Below are 11,155 nucleotides of genomic sequence, written 5' to 3'. Positions count from 1 at the left end.
CCACGCACGCCCAGCTTGCCTCGCACACCCCCGGCCTGCCCCCGCAGCCCCCCACAGCCTCTCACCCTCCTCAGCCCCCTCCGCACAGCCCCGGCCTGCCCCCGCAGCCCCCCGCAGCCCCCCACAGCCCAGAGCCTCTCACCCCCCTCAGCCCCTCCGCACAGCCCCGGCCTCCCACTCTCCTCAAGCCCCTCACGGCCCCCCTTTTCCCTCAGCCTCCCACAATCTCCAGCCCCCCCTCGCGGCCCCCCATCCCTACGCGCCCCCCCCAACTCACTCCCCGCCTGCCGCCACCCTGCGCCGCCGCCCACCCCCACCTGCGCCGCTCCTCACCGCGGCCGCCCCAGCTCCTCCCCCTGCTTCGGCCACGCCCTCCACGCCCACCAATCAGCGCCGAGGTTTCCGGTCAGCCCCGCCCACTCTCCCGGCATCCCAGCCCCTGCTCCTCTCGCGAGCCTGGGCCCAGCATCGCGCCAGCCGGCTGTCGCTCGCTGATTGGCCCCAGCCTCCCCACTTCGGCCAATCGTGTTGACGGAAGGCGGAGAGGTTATTCTCCCCCGTACATCTCCCCTAGGATCCGCCCCAGCTACCTGTTGGCCAATAGCTATCATCCAAGCGCCTCCCGCCTCCAGTTCTCCACCAATGGGAGCGAGGGTTGCCATAGCAGCGGCGTAGGGGCATTAGCCAATGGGAAAGGGTGGCATTGACAGCAGGCTGGTCAGGACCGGAGCCTCCCTAACGGCACCGGCCGCCGGGATGGTGAGTGCGGTCGGGCCGCGACGCGACGCGACACGACGGGGAGTGGCGCGCGGCGCCTCTCTCCCTCCCTCCCTTCCTCCCTCACCGGCGGCGGGACGGGGCCTCGGCCGCCGCGCTGCTCCGCCACGGCCTCCCGGCGCCACGGCCCCGGGGCTGCGGCCCCTGCGCGCCCGGAGCGGCCCGGGGCCGCGGCGAGGGCTGGGGGCTGAGGCGGCCGCTGTCCTGCGGGCCTGAGCCGCCCTTACCGCGGCGGTGCGTCCGCCTGATCCCCCTTTGCTCTTGTGTCGCTGTGCCAAGGCCTCCAGCTTTAAGAAGCCCTCGCTGGGAGCCACGTCCCAGAGGAAGAAAGCCAGTCCCAAGCTGGAGCTCACTGAGGACCAGAAGCAGGAGATCCGGGAGGCTTTTGACCTGTTTGACACAGACGGCACCGGGAACATAGATGTTAAGGAGTTAAAGGCAAGGATTTCCTAGTGCTAAAAGTACACTTGAACTCGGGTCATAAAGTAAAAGGGCCATTGCACCTAAATGATGTTAAACAGGAAAAGAAAGAAAAAAAATGTTTTTCCAACATAACATCTTGCAACAGATAGGCACGTTTCTCTTTGATTATAACTCCTTACTGCCGTGTCAGGTGTCTCTAGAACCAGGCTGGCAAAAACACTTTGTTCTGTATTTTCCCCGTTATCTCCTTCCATGTTAGTAAAACAGAAAGGTTTTCTGCATATTAAGAAAAAAGGCTTTTTTTCTGCTAATTGTTGTTGAGGATTGCATACTTTAGAAATTAGGTTAGCCAAGCTATAGAATACACCAATGCTATTCATTTTCCTGGCTTTAGATGTTGCGGAATATCTTCTATGTCTCCCCACCCCTTTGCTCTGGGAAGAATAATAATCAATAAACTAGAACTCTTTAGCTTTCAGAATTTGCCCTTTCTATTTGCAAATTGGATGCCCACATTGCTTAAGGCAATAGGGAGGAGGATAAATGATTTTTTGGTGGTCATTTGCCTGTTCATCAGAGAAGGAAAAAGTAAAGCATGTGGGTGTGCACAAGTGAAGGCATCCTTGGATATGCTGCTTGTAGGAGTGTTGTCTTGAAGAGGTGTGGAGTGTTTGCTTCCTGTTTTCCGTACATTCATTGAAATAAGTCTTGTCACTAGAATGAAAAATGAACTGGTTTAAGTTCATTGTGGTCTACAAGCTTAAGGGCTTCCATCTTTGTGCCATCAGATTAAAAACTGTTAAAATTCTGCGGAGTTGCAGGTATGATGAAAGCCTCTTTATTAGAGTAGCTTTTTTTGAGGGTATTTTTTTTTCATTCTGTCATCTTCTTTACAATTTTGTATAGCTTATAATTTCTTTGTCCTTGCAGGTAGCCATGAGAGCTCTAGGGTTTGAACCAAAAAAAGAAGAGATCAAGAAAATGATATCAGATATTGATAAGGAAGGAACAGGAAAAATCAGTTTCAATGACTTCTTGGTGGTGATGACACAGAAAATGGTATATAAATTTTGAAAGTCAAAGTGGAAGCAATTTTGAAAATGGTTGAGTACCTTTCATCTCCTTTGGGTTTAGTGGTAGCTAAAGGCACTGTCTTAGTCTTGGCAACAAAATATGTAAAACTTATACCTGCAAGATGGGGACTACCCTATCACATTTTTCAAGTTAAGGTTGAAAGAATGATATCATTAATAAGCTTCTTTAACAACTAGTTTTGTGTGTGTGAAAAGGGAAGAACACTGGAATCAAGATTTTTAACACGGATGAAAAACAGTTCTGGCCTGCAGAAAGCTGTCAGGAGTTTTCACACATTATGTGGATGAAAGTGCAGCAATGTACTCTGTGTTTTCTTTTCCTAAGTTTATAAAATAATTACAGATGAAACCTGAGCTTTTAAAAATCATAGAATATATCAAGTAAAAATAAATATTTAACAGTGGAGGATGCTGAAATCCCTGAGAAATGTTTCTACATAGGAGGAAAAAAAAAAAATCCCCCTGAAACCCTGAGGTTCAAGAGGCACTGCTGTGTGAGCAGAGTTAAGGTTCCCTGACTTCCTTCAGTTTTTATGCATATGCTTCCTGCTTGTTGGGCTTCTTTAAATTTACTCTTAAGTGAGTTTTCCTGGGGATTTGTGTGTGGGTGTGTGTGGGTGTGTGTGGTGTGTGGGTGTGTCTTTTTATTTTTTTTCTTTCTAATGTTGGTATTTTATAGCTGCAGTCTTTATTTTGGGTGTTACCTACAACATAACCATTTTTTCCCCCACTAAACTTATGTTTACCTCCTTAAGGCCGAAAAAGATTCCAAAGAGGAGATTCTCAAAGCTTTCAAACTCTTTGATGACGATGAAACTGGCAAAATCTCTTTCAAAAACCTCAAACGCGTAGCCAAGGAACTGGGGGAAAATCTCACAGATGAAGAGCTGCAGGTTTGTACTTGGTACAACATAAATCTGAAACCATATCATGCATGAACACACAGTGACCGCCTTTGTGTATAGCGGACATAGTAAAGTCCAGAGTACAGTGAGTCCATTAAATATGAAGGCAGACACTGAATATGCATGCATTACTTGGTTTCATATTTACATTATTCTAAAATCTATATAAACAGTTACTGAATCTAATCTTCCTTCTGTTTAGAGCGCTGAACCATCTTTCTGACTGGTTTGCTGAGCCCTAGAGCTAGCAAAAATAAGGAATGGGAATTTGTGTCTAAGTGGGGGAAGGAAGCCCTTTCGGAGTCAATGAGCTTTTAGGTAGAGGCAGCAGTGTCTTAGCTTTAGATGCTGTCCTCTAGCATCCCAAGGGATCTTTACGCTTGAGCTGTTACGAAAATCTCCCCTTTACCCCAGAAGAAATAGAAGAACGTCTCTCAATTTTTGACTGTGAAATACATTCTAAGGCTAAAGATGGGTTAAGCATATATGGCTGCCCGAACTATATCACAGTAAACTGTCACAGTGTCAGTAGAATCGCGGTGTTATGAAGTTAGGGTGATGTAAAAGGAATGACTCTATTCCAAGCATTTTGTTTCTCCTAGGACAGATCCTATAATACAACTCATTATATATACTCATAAGTGTGTGTGTGTATATATATATATGCATATCTTATATATGAACATATTAATATTTGATTTAGTAAATGCTTTGTAGCATGGTAGGTCTCACATTGAGCTAAAACTGTCTTCCCTTCCAGTATGAGTGGATCTAACCTAATTTCTGAATACAAATGTCTTTCAGGAAATGATTGATGAAGCAGATAGAGATGGGGATGGGGAAGTGAATGAGCAAGAATTCTTGCGGATCATGAAGAAGACCAGCCTTTACTGAAACTGAATTTTATTTATTTTTGCACATGTGCGTATACATTTGGTAGGTGCCTCACTTTTTTCCAGTCTTTTATTTCTTTTGAGATAACAAATAAGTTAGGTCAATATTTTTTTTTCAAGTCGATGATCTTAAATTCATGTCTGTGTACAGTTACCAACTGCTAAACTGTTTACATGGTTGCTTGTTTGTGCTTGTAAGATTTTACACTGTTATGATTTAGATACACAAATCACACTTTCAGTGACAGTATTCAGATTCTTATTTGACTAAAATCCATGTGTCAAATGCTTATGGTTTGGTTAAGAGAGGTCTCAAAACCAAATAGTGTAAATCTGTATTTCCCACCAGTTGAAGTGGTATTTTGGTCTAATGTCTTGGTTTGGACCCAGCTACAGTAAATTCTTTATATGATGTATTTGCAGGGATCAGCTTTTTTTACTCTGTCTTATGGAGATTATTCCCTTCCCTTTTTTTAATATGTTCTTTAAACTGAAAAAGTAAGTAGATAGACTGGTACAACTTAATTTACTGCTATTCAATTCACAAGTTTGAAGAAATTTCTGCAAATAAAGGAAAGTTACCAGTTCTGATGATTAGAGCTCTGTATGTTTGGGGTAATATTCAGTGGCTTCAAATGTAGGCTTGTATTTAAAATAAAGTTTCTTATTTTAAGCCATCAGAGTTGTGGAAAGAAGTATACAAAAATACGAACAAGTCAGCTGGTGCAGCATTCACTCTGATTTGCTGGCAAACAATAAAACAATTCTTCCAGATACTTTTTTTTAATAAGAGTTTCAACTTTTACATAGTCTTCAGAAGGGTTCTAGTTACGAAACATTTCACTACAGAAGCAGCGGCTACAGTATACTCTGTCTTTGAAGTGGCATCTATCTGAGGTAAGGGTGTAATTGAGGGGTGGCCCTTTCCTTGTGTTGGAAGGAAACAAACTCCCATGTCTTTCTGCTACTTCTGTTTGTTTCAGTAATCCCTCTAGATTCCTCTCTCTCTACTCTCAGGCAAAGGAAAGAGAGATTCTTCCTTTCCAGAAACTGTAGCCTCTCCTTGACTCAAAAATCTAATCTATTGCTTTGCTTTTCAGAGTTAGTATCTGCCTTTTTCCCAGTGCAGCCACCAAACATTTAGCTTACGTCCACAACTTGTGAACATGGGAAATGTATAAGACTAAACTAAACATCAGAGTAAATTATAAGTGAATACAGCAGTGGTATAGGCCAAATTCAATTAAAGCCCTTTTCTCATATTAAAAAAGAAATCCCTTGTGTTTGCTTTGGCATTGTGTGTAAATCAGAAGAACCACTGCGGGGTAGAAAAGATTCTTGCAATGTGTTGTGCCCCCATGTGGTAAAATACCCATGTTACAAAAAACTATTTAGAAAGTAAAAACAGATTTCTAATTTTAGCACAAGACATATGTAGAGAAATAGTAAGTGATAAATTGCACATAAAAGGCTCCGATTACTTAATTTATCAGTTAATGTACAGTTGTTGCTTTCTGTACATTCTCCACTCCTTTATCCAGTCTACCTCAGTCTTCTGCTGATGCTGCACGGTTCATGGTTTTGATAAATTCTGCTGTGCAGAAATCTGTTTCCTGATCTTTATCTTAAGCTTCATTTTACCTAACAACTGCAGTACAATATGCAGAAGTTCGTCACTGATGGTCAACCTCTAATGCTTCTCTTCAAAACATGCATGATGTGGATCACTCACTCTTTCAGAAATAATATTCAGCTTGCTGCACTATTTTCAGATATCCAGGCAGGGTAGTTGGGATTTTAGTTTTGAAGGCCTCATCACAAATTCCAAATGTAGGATAATGATGTATGGATCTTAAACTGAGTTAGTTACTGGCAACCATGCAAGGAATTTTGTGCATCACTCCATCTTTCTCTAGGAGTAAACCTCTAGAATGGGGCCAGTCTGTTTTAAAATAATTTATTGCATGAATCCTAAGGAGCACTAACTTTTTTTTTTTCAACAGAGTTGCAGGATTCACAGCCCTGCAACTTGGGATAAGACAAACAGATCTGGATGTGTATTATGTCCCCTCTCTGGCTGAGATCCAGTGCTGTTTATGGGAGGAGCAGCTGAAGGGTACAGCAATTTTGCTGGCTGAAGCATTAAGTCTGAGACTTGCTCGGTGCTCTCCTTGCACCCAAGAACCAAATGAGAACAGGTGGGGTATGGGGCTGCATGCTTCTGAGCAAAGGTACTCAACTGGCAAAGCCTAATTGTGGGGGGCTTTGACTAATGCTTTAGTTCTCTGGTAATGTGCAGGCTCTGCTTGTATTTTTTTCCAAGGTTGGGGGGCTTGCAAGGTTTCTGTTTATTATTTCAAAAGTGGTAAGCTTCAGTGAAAGCCTATTCCTGGGAGGAAGTATGCTAACACTGTCTCTTGGCTGATGGACTACCTCGTTTCATATTCGTTGCAGTATTATGTGTCTCTTACTCCCTTGTCAAAGTGTTTGCAATTGGCCTGAGGTGCGAAAAGCAGATGGGTTCCTACCTCATATTTGTGCTCGTATGCTCAGACTGTGGCACAGGAAGCCGGGAGTACTAGTCTCAATTAAAAACCAGCGCCTTCACCACTGTCTCTCCACAGAAAAAAAAAGTAATAGGCACAAAGCTGTTATAGGTGGGGGGAAAAAAAGAGCTTATTGCAAATGCTGACAGGGGGCAGATACATGTGAGGAGTGATTATCTGAAATTGAACCCTCAAGCACAAACATGTTAGTTGCAGCCAGTAAATTCTGGTAATAGCGGGACTAAGGAGAAGTGTCAGATCCTGAATGCCCCAATAAATAGAAATGTGAGACAGAACCAGCACGTTGGGCTTCTGCACAGAGACAATTCACAGGGGTTTCAGGCCCTGGAGAGAAGAGGTGGTGCCAAAAGGAAGGGTTCCCGAGAAGCGGTGGTCTCTGAGAGAAGCAGGGGGCCCACGGAGGCGAAAGGGAAGATCCCGGGGAGGAGGGAAGAGCCTGTCAGGTCGCGGGGAGACGAAGTCCGAGGCCGCTGCAGGCAGCACCGCGAGCGCTGCCCGCCTTCAGGCGCTCCTCATGGCGGAGGAACGCACTCCCCGCGGGGCGGCAACGGCTGCCGCGGAGGGCGGGAGCGAGCGAGCGCTTCGGCCAATCGGCTCGCGGCTTCCTCCTGAGGAGCAGGAGCGCTAGCCAATGAGAGGCCTGGTTGCCATAGCACCGCGCGGCGGGGCAGCGGCCGGCGGCGGGATGGTGAGAGCCGCGGCGGGGCCCGTCCTGCCCCCCTCGTCCCCTCCCCCGCCCCGCGGCGCGGGGGGAGCGGGAGCCGGGCCTGGCCCGCCCCGCCCCGCCCCGCCTGAGGCGTCTCTGAGGGGAGCGGAGCGGAGCGGGCAGCCGGCAGGGGCGGCGGGAGGAGGCGCCGGGCGCGGCCCTGCCCTCCCGTGGGAGCCCCGCGGCAGTTCCTCCCGCAGCGCCGCGGCTGCTCCGCGGAAGGCGCCGGCGGCGCGGGCGCTGCCGCGGCGGTGCGGGCCCAGGGGAAGAGACCCCCACCCGCCATCCCCCTCAGCGAAGGGCAGAAGCAGCAGCTGCGAGAAGCCTTTGACTTGCTCGACCCCGATGGCTCGGGACAGATGGACGTCAAGGACCTGAAGGCAAGGAACTGTAAATCCGCAGTGTGTTCACGGAGGAGCACTCCCAGGGCGGCAGAAGTAAAGCAAACGGTATCTGCCCTCGGGGGTGCGGTAACTCTTGGCTCTTTTCCACCATGAAGCCCCGCGCAGCTGCCTTGCTTCTTCCACGCGCCTCCTTTGGAGAAGAAACTCTGGTCAGGAACAAGGACCGCTAGTCTCAGCTAGATACCTAGGGATCCCCTGCTTTCCTACCGTGGTGGTACTTGAAGCGTGGCCGTTCAGCCTGCCGCTCTTAGAGATGTGTTTGTACAGTATGAGTAACCCGGGTCAGAATCGTGGATCCCCTCAGGCTGGGAGAAATGACACCGTTGCTTCATGACCGTAGTTGCGCTTGGAACTTGAATTGCTGTAGTCAAACACAAACGACAGGCTGTAAGCGTAACTGTTGCAAATAGAGCTAATCATTTACAAGCGCCTGATAAATGCTGCTGTGTTGCTGTCACGAAGCAATTAAGTGTTTGCCATCCATTGCTTTTGGATGCCTTGCTGTGCTAACAGACTTTGCTGCCTGAATTCCAAGTCGTTATGCAGCCAGCAGCGATCGTGCCAACTTTTTAGCCAGGTTTTCTTTGGAGGGACTGAAGCCTTCCTTGTCATTGGCCCATGCCTACAGTTCTTCCCTGAACTTTCTACAATCTCATGCTACTGAAGTTAGACAACTACAGAACCATGGTCTATAGAGACACAGTGGTGGATGAGTAGCTTAGTCTGTATTTTGTAAACCCCTTCCTTCCTCCTCTGCTCAGTCATCTGCACAATTCCTTCCCCTTCACATGGAGAAGGGAGTTGAGTCAGCTCTCATCTGCACTGAGGTGCCATATCAGTTAGCACAGATCCTACCCTCTTCTGCTTTTTCCTGTGTGCTTCCCCCCAGCTCCCGTTAGTTGACTGTGGAAGCACAGAGGAAAATTGCGTGGGGAAAGTGGTCTGGGTTAAAAATAACCCTAATAGAAAAATAAATATTTATTTAAAATAATCTTAAATAAATATTTTTTAAACTTTCAGGAGGGAGGTGCATTGCCTTCCAGCAGGGGAGTAGAAGGAGCAGATGGGAATGGCAGAGGGGGGTCATGCAGCACACAAGTATTGCTGCTAGAGATGTGCCTTGAAAAGTAGCAACCTGAATCTCTAAAATGAGCTGAGATAGCCTTCGTATTCCAAGTAGTGTTATTAGTAGTCTAATTTCAGCAACATCTTTTACTCTGTGGCCAGGTAAAAAAAGTAGGGTGCTAAACTGCAATATAAGGGCAAAAAATGAGCATCTGGAGCAGGACTGTGGGGTATGAAACTTCTTAAGCAGGTTTGGTCATCAAGGATAGTCTCATGGACCTGTGCAGCCTGTTAGCATGGACCCCAATTCATTGCTCGAGCTACGTTTCAGCAGACAGCTCCTCCCCGTTCTGGAGTGTGCTGAGCTAGCCATCCTGCTCCCTATATAGTCCAAGTAAAGAGCTCGGATGAAACTGATAAACTCCTGTTTCTCCCCTGCAGGGAGCCAGAGTGACCCGATCTATTGTGGGTACCTGCACTGTAAAATTAGGCAAGGGGAATCTCAGTCTTTGTAAGCAGACAGGTTCACATACCATTTTCTGAGTCATCACCTGCCTCCGAAGTTGATGAGGATGGGTCAGGGAAGATAAACTTTGAGTCATTTCTGTCCAAGGGTGCTTAGCCCTCCTGTCTCTTTACTTGGACTATATAGGGAGCAGGATGGCTAGCTCAGCTAGAGCTCAGCTACGTTTCAGCAGACAGCTCCTCCCCGTTCTGGAGTGTGCTGAGCACACAGAGCACCTGGGATCTTCACTGGGAGCCTGAAGGCCTCAGAACAATCCAGGAAAGGATCCGCCTTTTAGCATTCAAACTACTGCAAAGGCCAACATACCATGTGGATTGATGCTGCCCCCTTTCCTTCCTTAAACCTTTTCACATGAAATTTCAGTACTGTGCCTATAGTCACAAGGTTTTTTATTTTGTTAAGACAGCGGTAAACAAATGTCATACATCAGATGAACATGAACAATTCACCATCCACAGAAATCATTCCTCAAAACCCGCTGACACTGTCAGCACCTCCTGCAAGCAAAAGCCACTCAAGTTTGTGAAGTGTCCTAAGGGCTGCTGTTTGATATCAGCTCTCTGATTCATGTTTCCTCATCCACATCCCTCATTCTGAGATTCCTGTGGCTCAGACACCTCTGTATCTTCCAGTCCTGACTGCACATAGACAAAGGCCATTTTAGAAGAGCACCAGCTCACCTGGTCCTGCCTCTGTCATCCTTGTGATTCATTGCAAGGCTCTGTGGAATGCACAGGAGGTAACTGGGGCATATCTGGTGTGGCCGTTCCCTTGTCACTGCCATTATAGTTAACCGGGGTGTGGACCATGCTTGGACTCATGCTAAGAGGTAAGTGTAGATCCAAGTTTTCCCCCTAGTAATGCTCTGGAGTTCAGTCAAAGCCCACACCTAAATGCAAGCTTGTATATGCATTGCCTGTGTGCAAGGTGAGTAAGGGCTGGAGCACAGGCAGGCTCACTTTTGAAGTAAAATATCGCTGTAGCCATTGGATCATTTTGGCAATTGCTTCCTCCTCCAGTAGTTCTGCTAATCCGCCTCTTCCTGACAAAGCGTGGTCAGGATATTCCCAGCCAAATTCCCATGCTGTTCAAACAACTTCGCTTGGAGTTTTTCCTTTAATATGTAGTAATATGGAGGAAAAAAAAAAAAGCAAATGTGAAATAGCAGTGGTAAATAACTCTCTGCTATGGCCATGCTTTCCCCAAAAGGATGTCTTGATTCCAAATGTTTCCTGGCTAAAGTGCTTGACTAGGGATTGTAGAGCGGTATGATGTCATGCTTGCGTGGGGGCATTTTTCATTTCCTTGCTAAGGCGGAACCATGTTCGAAAGAGGAGATCCTGAAAGCTTTCAAGCTATTTGATCATGATGGCACCGGCAAGATCTCCTTTGAGAAACTCAAGCTGGTGGCTGTTGAAGTTGGGGAAGACATCACGGATGAGGAACTGCAGGTTTGTGAAGTACAAGCGCGTTCCTCCTGTGCTCTGCTCAGGGAGGGAGAGGTGTGCCTTAGTTCAGGGATCGTTAGTAGGGGGACTGCTCTGTGTTGCTTTGCAAGGAACGACTCACCACTGCTGCTCTGGTTTGTAAACCTGCCTCCTCTCTAATCTCCATCATGTGTCTAAGTGCTAAAGTCTAATGCAAGGTCTCTGTCTCACTTGGTATTAAACTGAAGCCTTGCCTGAAACCTTAAGAGGTGTTCAGGCTTTCTGGATCTCCACCCTCTCAGAGCCCACCTAAGCTGGTCTCCAAATCTTTGCTATCCCACAGGAAATGATTGATGAAGCAGATTTGG

The 11,155-nt window shown here is 47.0% G+C and overlaps 1 protein-coding gene across 1 annotated transcript; it reads left to right on the top strand.

The window, feature by feature from the left end:
• Nucleotides 1-696: 696 nt before the first annotated feature.
• Nucleotides 697-4,770, top strand: LOC106489861 (centrin-2). Its single transcript, XM_013949132.2, has 5 exons — nt 697-759; nt 1,057-1,215; nt 2,131-2,259; nt 3,050-3,187; nt 4,004-4,770. The coding sequence occupies exons 1-5, from the start codon at nt 757-759 to the stop codon at nt 4,091-4,093; spliced, it is 519 nt and encodes a 172-aa protein (XP_013804586.1). The 5' UTR covers nt 697-756; the 3' UTR covers nt 4,094-4,770.
• The last annotated feature ends 6,385 nt before the right edge of the window (nt 4,771-11,155 follow it).

The sequence above is a fragment of the Apteryx mantelli genome, chromosome 13, assembly GCF_036417845.1.
Source record: "Apteryx mantelli isolate bAptMan1 chromosome 13, bAptMan1.hap1, whole genome shotgun sequence".
In the NCBI taxonomy this organism is placed as follows: Eukaryota; Metazoa; Chordata; class Aves; order Apterygiformes; family Apterygidae; genus Apteryx; species Apteryx mantelli.
The sequence above is the reverse complement of the archived record's forward strand: the minus strand, read 5'-3'. Positions and strand labels throughout refer to the sequence as shown.